The 16,462-nt window shown below is 38.6% G+C and overlaps 1 protein-coding gene across 3 annotated transcripts in view; it reads left to right on the top strand.

Annotated features, from left to right (window-relative positions):
* The window catches only part of LOC105383672 (receptor-type tyrosine-protein phosphatase kappa), a 128,468-nt gene that overhangs the window by 108,733 nt on the left and 3,273 nt on the right, over window positions 1–16,462 (top strand). For all 3 annotated transcript variants that reach the window (XM_048627876.1, XM_048627874.1, XM_048627875.1), the window contains 6 exons: window positions 443–561; window positions 2,996–3,083; window positions 3,680–3,756; window positions 6,105–6,239; window positions 8,885–9,022; window positions 15,957–16,123. In XM_048627876.1, coding sequence (XP_048483833.1) covers window positions 443–561; window positions 2,996–3,083; window positions 3,680–3,756; window positions 6,105–6,239; window positions 8,885–9,022; window positions 15,957–16,123 — 724 coding nt within the window. The remainder of the gene's footprint in view (window positions 1–442; window positions 562–2,995; window positions 3,084–3,679; window positions 3,757–6,104; window positions 6,240–8,884; window positions 9,023–15,956; window positions 16,124–16,462) is intronic.

Below are 16,462 nucleotides of genomic sequence, written 5' to 3'. Positions count from 1 at the left end.
AGATTTTGAAGTGACGCACTCGTTCAAGGATTTATCGAACTCCACATAAATTATGTTCATTCATTCATGAACGAATACGAAACTTCCTGCGTTCAGCGGTTTGAATGTGCCATACTACGCTTTAGTTCACTCACTTTCACACATTACGACTAACCATCTCTGGAAGTTTGGCAATATGTGTGCTGCGCTGTCGTGTTATTGGAATGTTGAACATCAAAGAGCAATGTCAAAAATGTATTAGAGAATCCTATGGGACCTTCTCGTTTCGCTCTCACCAAACACGCTCAAATCCTATTTGTCTCTCTTTTTGTTTTGTCTCATAAATCAAAATTCAGTAGAGAAATTGCAATCACACTGAAACAGCGCAGCACTCGTAACCAAGCTTCCAGCACGGCATGTCAGTGTTGTTTCTTAACGTATAACACCCCGGGTTTGTCCGCAGCGGACGAGAACGGTTCCATACAGGAGACCATCCCGGACAGGCCCGTGGACCTCAAGAGCTTCCCCAAACTCTGCGAGCAGCGGAGAAAGTTCCCCGTGCTGTATAAACTGGAGTTCCAGGTGACGTATTCAGACCCCTTAGCATGAATTTTCATCGTGAACGTGTAGTAGAATTCATTGAGTAATTTTGTATGAAAATATGAACAGCGCCGCTGGCGGTTGGTAGCAGAACTAAAATTTCCCTACAAAATTCATCGAGTAATTTCACGTCGATGAAAATTCATGCTAAGGTCATGTCAGCGTTATCAAAACGACAGTGATTTTGCACTACAGTCAGCTGCATAAGTATAGCTATACACTTTTGTACTTTCTCAAACTACCTCTACTTAACAAACCTTAATAAGCTGTCCGATACTCATATATACACTCACGGGCAATGAAAAGTTTCCACTGAGAAAAACACACATTCACTCCTAAATAGAAAAAGCTAGATTTATGACGCCTTCTGCAACATTGAAGTACATTTAACGGAGCATCATGATATTACCAACTAAACACAATCAAAATTTGTTCAAATTTTAAATTAAATGTTAGAAAAAAATGGGGTCGTTTGGTGTCGGCTTTTTGTGAGTGGAACTATTTCAATGCCCGTGAGTGTATTTCAGGCTATGCCTAGTTGGGGGTCGGATGGCAGTGGGTCATGTGTGTGATGTCCCCACATACTTACATTAACTACTATTGTAGTTGTAGGAAGGTTGATGTTGATTGTTGATGGAAATGGATGTTGTGCGCTGTTTCTCCGACAAGAGAGGTGTTAGTTTGTGTAGAGGAAGAAAAATTATATAGCTCATATTTTTTATATGTACTTTTATAAAATTCTGGCTTGTGACCTAAATAAGAAAAAAGTACCTCTAGGACTCTTTTAATAATCGCAATTTTGTTTCCACTTTGTGTACCGACTGTTTATAATTTTTTTCTTGACTTTTTCTCGCCTTTGATCCCTTGTAAATCTTGAAATGAAACTTAGTAAGTACCTACCCGCGGCTGCAGAATAAATAAGGTGTTTCAAAGTGGTATACTAAGCCGAAAGACCCCTTCAGACTATACGGAGGGGTCTTTTTGAACAACTTTAAAATTTTGTTTTACGAATTTTGCAAACGTCACAAACAAACTCTTTCAAACATAATTAATATCTGAGTGTTTTATTTTTATTACAAGGTAAAGCATCGGTTGGTTAAATGATGGTTGCGGACCTATAAAGCCGCCTGGGTGAAATAGTTGTAAAATTTATTTATATGAACAATATTTTTATCCGGTAAATACGGATGTTGGATTGCGAACTGACTTTATGGTTGCGTACTAATTACTTACGCAAAAAGCTCATATTATGATTGAACTTCAGGCATAAAGCTTGAGCTTTGAAAACATACGAAAAAGTATTTTAAAATTCTGGCTGCCCAGCTGTGAGGCCGTGGCTACTGGCCGTACATTATATAAGTACTAAAATAAATTGTATGTATTCGGACAGCAAACAAACTCTCATAACTTCGAATTTGGGCGCACATTCAAATATGTTATCTCCAGCCTTTCGGTATAAAATATGCAGTCAATCACGCAACGGTTACATACAGCCATTCTCGGGTTCGCATTCGTTTTTAGTTTAATATTCCAAATTTGAATTTACCTACTGGCTAAATACACAAAAATCCGGTTGGTATTGTTTGAAATAAGTAAAAAGACTGGTTTTAAAGCATCACCATAATAGGGAGATTTCAGGTTCGAGTAAAATTACTAAATAAAATATGTCTAGATGAAAGAATCGCTGGAATAGTTACAACTTAAGTTAAATATTTCACTAATAAAATAAACACGTAAATCGATATCATCAGACAGCTTCAATATCAAATTAAAGTCGCATGGCTCACCTGTTGGCATAGTAAAATAGAAACACTAGTCTAAACATATATTACAAAAAAAGCGGAATGCTCTACCCAACTCGTACACCGCAGACTCAATTCCAACACGCATTAATCCCGTTTATCTTCTGTTTCCCGAAGCTATTCATAGTGTTGCCAGCTAGACCTTTTTATTTTACGGTTGACCTCCTTCCATTATGTTTTCTCAACAAAACCCACCAACAGGACCCTTTATTTCAGTAAAATGGTCGCCATTAGCTCCAGATTTATGCGAACTATTATATAATGTATTTCACTCTTGCTGGATAGAAAGGCTGTTCAGAAATTGAGTACCTATGCCATGTCCGAAAACAAGTTGGTAGGTACGATGTCAATTATCATTTAAACTTTAAAGAGATCAGCGCATAGTCTGGGTAGGTAGGTACTTGAAACTATTTCAGTACGCCATGGGAAATGTCCAATCAATGGAAAACTCAAATATAAAATTCCAAATTTGTAATATACAGGGTGTCAAAAAAAGATACCTAAAGTGGGAAACTCCAAACTAAACAACTTTTTTAAATTCGTGTAAAAATTCGCTTTCGCCTTACTATACTAGTTTTCCAACACCCTGTATAACAAAGCGTCGTTTGTTGCAGACAGCAGTAAAAGTAGAGACGCACTCGTGCCGGCATGCGACGAAGAAAACTAATTTACATAAAAACCAGAACCAAAAAGTTATACCTTGTAAGTATTTAAACAGTTCTCTGCCTTTTAAGCGTATTAACATATTCCCCGACAAGAATTTCCTCTTCGTTAGTCTGTTTTTGTTCATTCCTGTCACCTTTTCTGTATAATATCGCATCCTGTATATAGCCTTATGTTTTTTGGGCCCGTATTCTGGAGCTACTTGGTTATAATAAGATTAGCAAAGAAAAACTTTCCGATAAAACTTTTTCATTTAATGCCCATTTCAAAATATTTTGCTCAAGTTATTTATGACTGTTAAGAATTAAGGTAAGTATAATTAATTACTTATCTTAATCAGAATTGGTATTTTTTTACGGGATTTACATCATTAGATTACATAAGATATAATTTTCATTTATTTTATTAAAAAAATACAAATACCTAAGTAACATTATTTTATGGGAACAAAAATAATGTTTATAAAAAATTAAACATAAAGTTAAGCACTTTATGTACAAAAAAATCATACGTACATTCCTAAGTTTATAAACACTGTATAGTATATCATTATTATAATAAATTCTATAGTTCCAAGTACGTACCTTTGTAAAAACAATCTCATATAAATTGGTAATAATTTGTTATTTTTTCAGATGACTACAACAGAGTGGTGCTAAACACTGTAGACAGAGAACCAGACTCCGATTATATAAACGCTTCCTACATAGATGTAAGTTATATCTAATTAACAAGCTTTTATTTAGTTTATCTCCAACACGCCTGCCAAGCGTGGAGATTAAGGCAACAACCTACCAGTCGTTTAAGCAAGCACAAATAACGTGCTGTTTATCATAGACTTTAAATTTTCCCAGTTTAAGCACGCAAATAATGTAGAAACAAATAACAAACTCATTAAGGTCATGACAAGACATGATCCATCATGTTGCAAGGCTCATAAAGAAGGGGATCGTATCAGTCATATCAGAACGGGTAGGCGTTTGTGAGGGTCACACATAGAGGGTAGGTAAACTGGAGGAGGGGTGAAACTTTGCAAAAACTTTGAATTTATATCCGTTATGTGAGACAGGTAGGATACAGAGTTCCATACATTACTTTGTAAATACTTTAGGAGGGGCAAAAAGATCAAAACAAGTCTCGGATGAATGTCGAAGTACGAACGAAATAAGTTTGTTTTACAGTTAATGATAAATTGGCGGCTGCCTAGGGGCTTTGAAAAGCCAATGTTCTGAGTATGAATGGTCACCCGAGTCCGCGTTATTTGTTATATGAGCCAAGGTATCGCCACGTGACAGGTTTTCCAGGAATCAGTTGTCAGAAAGTGAAGACTATGAAGATCTGAGGTTGTAGTAACGGTATCGTTGGATGGCGCCAAGTGTACACCGGCCTTTACAATGTAGACGAACACGGCAAGGTTATACTACAGCTCGTAAAATGTTATAACATCTATAAACGTAAGCCTTTTCCTCCGTACCGTTGTTGGCGGGTCAGAAATGTGTGAATGCGTGAATGAAATAAATTAACTAGCATACAGGGTGATACAGGTAGGTAGGTACCCTTACTTCGTTTAGGTAAGTACTTTCTCTCAGTAAATAAGAAGTGGCACCGGTCGCAATATATTGGTAACAAGTAGCATAGCGGGTCTTTCATAAGGTCAGTAGAGCAATTAAATTTCATCATCATCATGATCAGCCAATAATCATCCACTGCTGGACATAGGCCTCTCCCATGGAGTGCCACAACACTCGGTCCTCGGCCTTCCTAATCCAACCACTACCGGCTACCTGCCTAAGGTCGTCAGTCCAGCGGGCAGGAGGGCGTCCCACGCTGCGTTTGCCTGTTCGTGGTTTCCACTCGAGAACTCGTCGTTAAAATTACCAAAGTAAAATTGATTCATTTCAAGAAACGCATATTTCTACACAAAAAAATACTTATACTTCATTTCGCTACCATAAGTAATATCTTAGTTCTATATTGTTATTATTTTCCGATCATCCTTGAGAAAGGTTACGTCCCTTCAAACTAGATGATTAACCCTGGAGGACGTAAAACTCTTTCTATAGGAGACCCTTCTGGAAAAATCGCGTTCTTTTTCTCAATCGCTTCTGGTATTGAGCTTCTTAAGGGCTACTTGAACATCAAGTGTCGATATTGGTTTCCTCAATACCTTTTAATTTTCGTGTTCAATGTGGGCACTCGTTTGGAAGAGCCCTTGCTGTGCTATTGTGTTTAACGTTAGCTTAGACCTGGGTTACATCGGATTCTAACCGAAGTTAAAAACATCCGTCAGAGAGCGCACGTTTGAACGGATGAAACGATGTTCATACACAAGCATTGTTTTGCATTGCCTCTTTTCAGGAAAATCTCACCTACTTTCAGAGTATGCGTGATGAAAAATGTACTACCTACTAGAGATACCCAATTAAATACTCGTTGAAATTAAAAAAAAAATGTTTTTTTTGTAGATTTCTGTGAAAATGTTAAACGTATTTTATAATTAAAAGTACAAATTGCAGATACTGGGGTTTAAAATATATATATTTTACTACCTAGCTATATTTCTTACCCACAGAATCACAAATAACTTTTTTTACATCTCTTACTGGGTAATTATGACTGGCTTATTATATTTGGAATATGTATTAAAATCATTTCCAATATATTTTTGTTGTTGTACAGTAATTTCTCTCAGAGTGACAATACAAAGGTTTCGTTGCCCCAAACTGTATACTGGCCCCTATTCTTGGCCTAGGATTCAAATTGTATTGATTTTGACACTAATCCTACTAATATTATAAATGCGAAAGTTTGTAAGTATGTGTGTATGTATGTATGTGTGTAAGTTAGTTACTTCATCACGTCAAAACGGCTGAACCAATTTTGACGAAATTTGGTATGGAGTTAGTGGAAACCGTGGACCCACGGGAAAACTTTTAAGATGAAGCGAAGCTCGCAGGAACAGCTTCATAAATGTTACTTCGTTTTGACTTCGAGACACTGCCCCAGTATTTTGATTGTTGCCATACAGAACCCTTAACCTTCACACATTTTTGTCTACAGAGTATATTAAAGCCGAACGCGTACATAGTGACGCAGGGGCCCACGGAGGACACGGTGGGCCAGTTCTGGAAGATGATCTGGCAGGAGCGCGCCGCCGCCATCGTCATGCTCACCAAGACCTTCGACTTTATCAAGGTGAGTCCTCATCATCATCATCATCACAAGCCATCACGTCTCCACGCCTGGGGCACGGGTCTCCTGCCAACAGTGTGCTACCTAGCCCCTAGCTTAGGCTGTTTTTAATACTGAAATGACTTTTACATAAAGTGTAAAAGATAGCGCAACAACCAAAAATGCAATGAATCAATCAACACGCGCATTATAAATCATCCATTTTATCCATGTCAATAATTTTCCAGGATATTCAGAGTAGCGAGCTAAAAGCTTCGCATTACATCAGGTGCTATCCGCGTATATAAAACGATTTTTCATAAATGCTCAATCGACGCCAGCAAATGACTCAACGATTCAATCAATCACTCGTGTCAGTGGATCGCGGCTCGCGGCTCTAGTCGATCAATTGTCCATGTCTGATGTCTGCGGTAATCCGCATATTCATGTTGTGCTGGCACCCCACTTGGCTGTTCGTATTTGCGTATTTGCCAAAACTTCCATTGGCTACATTAGGCATTATAATAAGTTTGGCGAATATACTTGCTGACCACACAGGAAGTATTGGCAAATACGCAAATACGAATAGCCAAGTGTGGATATGAGTTTTGTGACGTTCGCTCTGGCGATGGCGTGGCGCGCTCAGTCCCTCATGTTATCCTGGTAATTGTGGCTTAATTTGTTGGGATTTAGATTTATTGGTTTACCGATTTAGATATGCGCAGGTTTATTGCGGTCAATCTCTGACAATGATTCATTTATTTGTATTGATAAGGGATGATTTAGTATTGGAGGTGTACCCAATCCGAACCAGTTCATTTAATAATAAAATTGGAAGAAATAAAGTATCGAGTCATATATTTTTTTATATTTTTGTGATATGAAAAAATTAATATATTATAATCTTTATCTATTATTGACCTGTTAAAATATGGCAAAATGGAAATACTTGTGTCCTATTTGTGTGGGAGACGGTTAAGCTTTTTATAGTAACGAGCGTAGAGTTTGCGAAGTCAGAGCTTATAGACTAGGACTAGAGCTTGAAAGCTTGAGATCTTGATTCCATGTGAGTCTGACTTTTATACAGTACAAACCCTGGATATATTTTTCTGGAAAAGGATTTACGGTATTATAGCTTAACATACAGATTTGCATAAGAAAGCATAAAAAGGAGAATTTACAAGCTTATGTAAAAGCAATTAAGTAGGTAAGCAATGAAGCGATAAAACCAATCGTGTCCATATTAAATTACACGGTGCAAATTATGCAAATCACTGTCCTCACACGGACGCCACTTCAGGCGCTTGGCGCGGGGACATTTATATTTAACACCCTTCAGAGATAATGGTTTCAACGGAATTTATTACTGCTGAAATTCATGCGAGCCTAGTACCTACAATGTGTGATTTATATGTATATTATTGGTGTTAAGACCTAAGAGCACAATACGATATGGCATAATAGTGTGCGAATAATTTAGTTGGGCGAGTGACAATAGTTTTGTTTTATCCTGAAATTCCCACGTGGAAAATATCACGGCAATGTGAAGTCTCAAAGGAAAAAACAGTATTTTGTACATAAAAAATAAGCACATATTTAAAGCAAATAAATGTTAGCTACACGCTACTAAAAGCTTTAAACTGCCACGTGTAAGCTCAGCACAATTTAATAAGAGCGAGAAATTGTTGACACCCCTCGCTGCACTGCACTGCATTCCAGCTGCGGATTCACGACAACTGGACGATTCCAAATCGATTGTGAATATTTGTACAGCCAGAAGAATAGTAATAGTATAAATAATTTACATAAGCCCGATTTTCTGGATTGAATCGATCTTTTGGATCGTAACTCCGTGAATCGGACATCCCTAGTACTTAAGTATCTCTTTTGTTGACGGCACGTCAAATTGGAAGCGGCTTTAATCTAAAGTACGTAACCGAAAGGACACAACTCAAAGACCAAATTGTGGGAATAGATTGAACTATTGAAACGCTGCATTGTCCGGAATAGGGCCGCGCAAGTCTCGGAAATTGCGGACGCACACAAGAAAAATTTCAAGCACCTTTTTCATTTGTACTAACTTAAAACAAGTGGTTACTTATTTGCACTTTTAATATTTTTTTACAAACAAAGCGTTCTCGTGCTCGAGCTAGAGACTCTAGCCATGCGTTAAATATACAACTAAAATATGCAATTAAGAAAATAGAACAGGCATTTGCTGGACAAATTTATAAATGTTTAGTCTTTGTATTATAGATAGGTGAAATAAAAAGTAGTATAAACTGTAGCAATATAATATATTAATAATAATTGTTAATACATAATTGACTCACTAGCTAGTCAGCTCTGACTACCCCTTCGGGGATTAGTCCTGAGTACTCCTGAGCATATAATACTCACGTGCAATGAAAAAGTTCCACATGCATTAATAAGTCAAGATACGTTAAGTTAAGAAGTCCATAATAAATCACAAGATTTTTCTTTTCATTGCTCGTGCTCGTGAGTGTATGTATACAGCCAGCTTAGGAGCTCAGCTCAGTTTTTTGCATGTCGCCGGTACAAAATTCCATATTGTTAGGTTTCTTTATGTTGCATCACCCTGTATAGACCTGCTATTGATCAAAGTCCCTGTATAAAACTATATACTATCTGTTGTTCCACCTCTACAGGTGATGTGCGTGCAGTACTGGCCCCCCAGCAAGGACAAGGACGAGACGTACGGCGACATCAGCGTGGGCGTGGTGCAGGAGGAGGAGCTCGCCAACTTCCACATACGGACCTTCCGCCTGTATAAGAAGGAGAAAGATGTGAGTTTTCCTCATCTTGCTAAATATCCTTAAAAAATTAAAGGACCATTAATTGTTTTCGCAGATAAGCCGATTCCGCGTTGGAGCGGCTACCATTATTTAATTTACTATTTATTGCACGAATAATTATTAATACAGTGTGGACTTAATGCTAACAACAGTTTCTACCAGTCAACCTACAGGTGTTTATCACTATTAGGCTCGGGTTGATGCAGCTCGGAAAATGCTATTTCTTAAAAGCAAAGTTCTTGTAAATGATGAGACGCTAAGTTAAGACGGTAAGGCGCTTTTTAGGCGACGCGGGAAAAACTAGAACCTAAGTAAGTATTCAGACTGAAAGCGTATTGTAAAATTGGATTTCGAGTCAACGAAGCGAATATTCTCTCATATCCATTGAGAAAATCCTAATTTGAAACCGCTTCATCTTCTACCTCATCATGCGGATCATTTACTTCTCCACATTGTTAGCACTTTTGAATGCCATTGAGCTTGTTTGAATAACTCGCTATTTGCTGGCTATACATGCAAGAGCTTGCGATTCCTATAGATTAGTAATCTATTCAAATTCAAATGAATCGGTAATCCATTTTATCGAACACTGAAAAAAATTGACTTTATTACTTTGACTTTTGTATGTTATGTAAGATGTATAAACGATTATTAAACATCGTCATCAGTGTTTATGGATATTTGTTGTTGTTGTTGCAGTCCTATGGCACCCCAGAGGTGCAGAGGGTCTCCACTAACGTCCGCCACTTCCGCCTATCTTCGGCTGTACTTTTGGCCTCACTCCAGCTTAGTCCAGCGGCTCGCAGCTCGTTTTCGACGCTTCGGCGCCATGTTTGGACAGGGCGTCCCCGGGAGCGCTTGCCATTTGGTGGCCTCCAGTCAAAGGCTATAGTTGCGGCATTCGTAGCTCCTCTCCGTACAGTGTGCCCAATCCATCTCCACTTTCGCTTCGCAATTTCCTTGCCGATGGGAGATTGTCGGCACAGCTTCCACAGATCTTCGTTACGTATTGTCTTCGGCCAGAAAACGCGTAGGATCGACCTGAGGGACTTATTGACGAACACTTGCAGTTTGTTCGTCAGCCCTTTCGTCACTCTCCACGTTTCGCAACCAAAGAGCAATACGGACTTCACGATGGAGTCGAAGAGGGAGATTTTTATCCGCCTTGTGAGCACATTCGAGTCCCAAACAGGTTTGAGCTGGGCAAACGCAGCCTTCGCCTTCTTGATCCTGCTCTCTATATTCTCATCTGCTCCTCCCTGACAGGTGACCGTGCTTCCGAGGTAAGTAAATGCATCGACCGAGTCCAGGCGTTGGTCATCGAGTGTTAAGGCGTCCGAGGTTTTAGCCTTGATACGCATATCGACTGTTTTGCGTCGGTTTATTCGCAGACCCATTACTCTGGCTTCCTCCTGCAGGTGTGCGAGTTTCTCTTGTAATATGTCGAGAGTTGGCGAAATAAGTACGATGTCGTCCGCGTAGTCTAGGTCCTCTAGGACACCTGAAGCCCAGCTTATACCTCTCGGGATAGTAACCACGTTCCTCATCACATCGTCAAGGAGAATAACAAATAGGAGCGGTGACAGGAGACATCCCTGCTTGACGCCAGCTGAAATGCGTATTGGGGCCCCAAGCTCTTTTTCGTGTACGACCCTACATGTACTGCCCTCGTATAGCGAGCGTATCACTTGGATGATGCAGGCTGGTATGCCTCTGCGTTGTAGACTTGACCACAACGCGGTCCACTTCACGGTGTCGAAGGCTTTTTCGAAGTCTACAAAGGCCAGAAATAGCTCCGACTGCCATTCGACACATTGCTCAATAAGGACCCGTAGGGTGTTGGTGTGGTCAGTGCAGGAGCGTCCAGGGCGAAAGCCAGCCTGCTCATCTCTGAGGGTCACTGCTACTTTCGGCGCGATGCGGTTTAGCAGGATCTTAGCTAAGACTTTGGCGGCAGCGGGCAGTAGCGTGATGCCGCGCCAGTTGTCGCATCGCGATGGGTCCCCCCCATGGATATTTAAACAAACTTAATTCATTTTCTCTTATCCTATCGCACTACCTATTGCTTTCTCTAAACGTCCAAGGTTATCTGGGAGAGAATCTGACTAGCATAAAGTTCGCCAAGATACCTTTATTTTATTTTTTTATTTTTTTTTATTCATTTAATAGTTTACATTATTGTTCTACTAAATAATGTGACTTAAACCTAGTAAAAGTTTATCTGCACATCAGATTACATTGGTGTTACTTATAAATTACGTTATACCTAATAATACCCTACTATGTTATTAAAAAACATAGTAGGGTATTATTAGAAAACATTCTTGAGTTGATAATGTAATAAAATTTCAACATGAACAAACAAATAAAATTATGCTTCACAACAATTTCACCGCTTCTTGTATAAAACAGGTATTATTTACGGTACACTGGGTGTAGGTATAGCGATAGCATAGGGTGTGAATGTGAACATATTTTAGTGGTAGTGTAGTATAACTTGTTAAAAATAAAAACCTAATTATCTATTCTGTAAAAAATATATATATACCTATATAAGTAGTATATACTCGTATGTTATGTAAATTTTGATAGTTGATTCGTATCTAGGGAATAATAGAACTATAGTGTGCTTAGAAGATATGATTTCAGCTTGTATTTTATATTTTTTATATTTAATGAGTCCCGGAGGTCTATAGAAAGGTTATTGATAAATTTTGGGATTAAGTATTCCGACGTTCTCCGGCCGTATAAATTTTTTTCTTTTGGAATATTTAGTTTTTTATTGGTAATCTTTCTTGTTTTAATTTTGTGGTCTGTTTGTGATTGAATGTCAGTACGGAAGAATTGTTCCTTAAGGACCATGTATTTCACTTGAAGGTGGATTGGTAAGGTTTTGCAGTATTTGAATAATGAACTGGGGTTATTACTATATTTTTCTTTGATGTTTATAGGCACTATTAATTTGAGCATACGCAACTGTAATGCATGTATTTTATCTAAGTAAGTTACAAATGTTCGGCCATAGCTGCTTAATCCGTATGTTATAATCGATTCTGCTAATGATTTATATACTTGTAAGAGGACCGGAAAGTGTACCTTATTCTTAATTAAGTATAGTTTTGCCAGTAATGCGCGTAACTTTGTGCATATGTTTTCAATATGGGGATCCCAATTAAAACGATTGTCTATAGTAAGACCCAGATAGACTTGCTTATCAGTTTCTTTGATTGTTGGACAATCGCAAGTTACGTGGGCGCTGTGTAGACAGTGGTGGGTGTGAGCTAGTAGTCCAGTATGTGCCTTTCCCGAGTTATTGTGACAAGAGTGGATATGTAAAAGGTTAGTTTTATCGGCATTGAGTACGAGCCCCGCATCATGTGACCATTTGCATATTTTTGTGAAATCGTTTTGAAGTTTATGCATAGCAGCGTCAGCATTTACGTCGGACGATACAAGGCAAGTGTCATCCGCAAACAAATACACTTCGCAATCATCTACCATGTTAGGTAGTCATATCATTAACGTAAGTGAGATAGTGCAACGGGCCTAACACAGAACCCTGTGCAGTGCCAACCGTAGCTGGTATCTTGTCACTAAATTGTCTGCCTATTTTGACAGAAAAGCTCCTTTCTTGTAGGTAGTTTCTACACCAGTCTAGCAAGTTACCCCTTATGCCATTATCATGTAGCTTTTCTATTAGGATGTCATGTTGCAGGGTGTCGAATGCTTTACTGTAGTCAATGAATACAACAAATATGTGTTTCTTTTCGTTCAACAATGTATTTATCTTATCGGTGAATTTTGATAGAAGCAAAGTAGTGCTTTTATTTTCTTGGAATCCATACTGGTTAGTTGTAAGTATCTGATTTTTCCGGAAGAACTCGTGTATTTGGCGACATATAAATTTTTCGACTATTTTATCGATTATTGGTAAAATAGTAAGTGGTCTATATTTATCGAGCTGTTTGAGGGAACCTTTTTTATGTATAGGCCTCACTACACCCGATTTAAGCATTTTTGGGTAAATGCCCTCTTTTACACTACAGTTTATTAATCTTGCTATAGCCGAGGATATTTTATCACAATTTTTTTTTATATCTATTGATCGAATGCCATCAACTCCTGGTGCTTTCTTTGTGCTGAGGGTTCTTATGATTTTCTGGATGTCAGATTTAAATGCCTTTTTAAAGTATATTGATACATTTGCTGGTCTTACATATTTATCTTTATTGATAAGGGGTACGTTGCAGTTTGCCACAATTGTTTTTACATTCTCATCCAAAAATTTAGCAAAACTATCTGCTATTACTTGCTCAGATTGGTCATGAAATGCTTTTTGTATTGTTTCATCAATGGATGTCATGATTTTACCGGATATCCTGTTTAATATTTCCCACATTTTTTTTGAATTGTTATTATTAGTTTTAATTTCATTTTTATAATATTCATTTTTAGCTTTTTCTATGATTTTATTCACATTAATTCTTATTTTATTATATTCTAGTCTAAGACATAAATTATTGCAATCTTTTTTCCATTTTATAAAGGTTTCGTCCCTTTTTTTACAAGAATTAACTATCTTTAATGTGACCCATGGTTCATGTCCTCTCTTTGAGTTTGGTACTTTGATTGTTTTTTTAGATGAATTATAGCAGTTGGTAAAATTATCTGTTATGTAATTATATATTTCATTTGGACAGTTCATACTATTTGTTGTATCCCATTCGATTTTATGAAGATACTGGATCATTTTTTTGCTATCGATAATGGTTTTGTATATTGGAACATCCTGTACAGTCGATTGCCCGGAGCAAGTAAACATCGTTATGCGATGATCAGCCAGTACGGTTCCTAATGCCGCCGTGGTGGTAACTCGTGTGCGTGATCTGATAAAAATATGGTCTATACAACTTTTTGTAACTTTGTTCTTCCTCATTTTGATCCTAGTGTAATCAGTTATCCCGCACTCGAGCCCACTCGCCGACATCATGTTTAGATACTGGTCCCTTATTGAGTTATTAGTTTTCAGATCAATGTTTATGTCCCCTAAAAAACATATATCAGACGAGTTAGCTAGGTGCTGGAAAGTTTTTTTAATTTCCTGTATAAATAAGTGTTTACTTAGTTTAGGTGGTCTATAAGGTACAAACAATAGTTGGATGAAGTGGTTATTTTTAGAAACATGCTTTCTGCGTGTAACAAAGTGATGGTAATTAAGTTGAATTTGTGTTTATTTTTTACATAGACGATTATACCACCTCCCTTTCTATTTGCACGCAGGTTAGTTTGCATCGTATAACCTTCTAGTGAATAAAACGAGCTAATACAATTTGATATTCCGACTTCAGTTAGTACAATTATATCGATTAGGTGTTTACAGTTAGACAAACATTGTTCTAGCTTTGCGAAGTTTTTTATTAATGATCGTATGTTTATGTGCATACAAGTTAAATTATCTTTGTTTTTTGATAGATTATGGTGAAGAAAAGTATTGGTGTTAGGACAATTAAATACTTCTGTGATTGAGTTATTAACAACCGCCATTGGATATCTATGTTAAATTAGTACATATAATAGGTATAGTATAATAAGAGTATTTTGATTTAAGAAGAGCTATTTGTTAGTTTTTTTTATATCTTCCATAGATCTAATATTGGATACTTTATTACTGATGTTGTCCCGAGCTAGTATTTTGCCTTTCTTATACCATACGAATTGGTGTGTAGCCTGCAGCTCCTGTTTAGCAGTCCAGAGTAACGTTTTATTGTAGTGCGTCAGAGCTTCACGGATGTAGATCTTGTTTCGGCCGTCTTCTCCAGTAACCACAGTGGACAGGTCCGAAGCAGAAGGTTTCTTCTCCCTCGCGGCTGCTATCCATCCTTCCTTTGTGTCTTCTTCCTTCATTTCTAGTTGGATGTAACCGCCACGGGTTTCGTGAATGGAGACGTTTCTGATTATTTTGACATCTTGGGGGTTTTTGTCTAGCTTCTTGGCAATATTAAGTATAATATTTTGCGTATTTTCTTTTTTTAGGGTGCTGGGTATGTTAGCAATTTCAATACAACTCGATAGCTGAATCTGTTCTAATTCTTGTATGCGCTGTTCCATAGCTCCAACTTTGAGTTGCAGGTTTGCATTTGTATTTTTCATTGTTGTAGTAGTTTTTTCTAGCTCTTTCACACGAGTTTTGAACGATTCCATACATTCTGTAAACTCGTCTATTTTATCAGAACAGTATTGAATTGCAGTATTTACCTCCCGGAGCTCCTTCTTTATAGCTCGTTCGACTTCTTTGGAGATGTCCTTTAGGAGTTGCTTGACATCAATGGATGAGTTCTGCAGGGCCTCATTTTCTTCTTCTTCCTCATCATCCGGCACAACGATTGACCTGCGTTTTGTTGATGAGTTGCAGCATTCTTGACAGGTCCACTCCAGGTTCTCAGCGGCACGAAGGGCAGTTATTTGCTTGTTGGTTAGACCACTACATTGTGGGTTAAAGTGCACTAGTTTTTCACATTTGTTACACTCTAGGCCAGGGGTCTTTTTAGTTACAATTTTATTACAAATATCACACTTCGCCATAATTATTTATTTAGAGGGTAGGTGGGTGTTAGGATTGATGCGTCTTACACCGACAAGTAACAACCGATGAATGAACCTACCTACATTTATAAAATTTATTTATTATTGTGCAATCATCGGCTTACTATGATGTAGATGGGCCAACCTATCCAGTGTCACATAGAACAACACGGTGGTATATCGGGGCAGGATAATAATGCTGAATGCACTTGCGATTTATTTCCAACCTCAATAAGTATTATAATAACCTTTTGCGTCACGTAGTCGCGATATTTCGTAAATGTAAATAGCTTTTCTGTGTCTGACTTCACGAAATTCAACCTATAATTGTTCCTCCTTCTAGATGGTGGTGGAAGAGCGCTTCATCCTGCAGTTCCACTACACGCAGTGGCACTCGCACACGTGTCCATTCAGCAACGCTCTGCTGGAGTTCCGGCGTCGAGTGCGCGCCGTGGTGGGCAGCCGGCTCGCCACCAGCCCCGGCGCCGGGCCCATGCTGGTGCACTGCAAGTGAGTGTCAGGATCACCCCCCATGTCCCCCTGCTGTAGCTCAGTCAGCATCACCCCCCATGTTCCACTGCTGCAGCTCAGCCGTGGCGGGCAGCCGGCTCGCCACCAGCCCCGGCGCCGGGCCCATGCTGGTCCACTGCAAGTGAGTGTCAGCATCACCCCCTAGCATATCCCACTGTTGCAGCTCAGCCGTGGTGGGCAGCCGCCTGGTCACCAGCCCCGGCAAGTGAGTGTGATATAGATGATGGCCTATATGAGTTGGCGGAAGGCGGACAGTTGAATGTGATGCAGAACACGAATGTAGCCGGTATGGTAGAGGTTGGAGGAAGGCCGAGAGCA

Source organism: Plutella xylostella, chromosome 19, assembly GCF_932276165.1.
Source record: "Plutella xylostella chromosome 19, ilPluXylo3.1, whole genome shotgun sequence".
In the NCBI taxonomy this organism is placed as follows: domain Eukaryota; kingdom Metazoa; phylum Arthropoda; class Insecta; order Lepidoptera; family Plutellidae; genus Plutella; species Plutella xylostella.
This window is presented reverse-complemented; position numbering and strand designations above follow the sequence as displayed.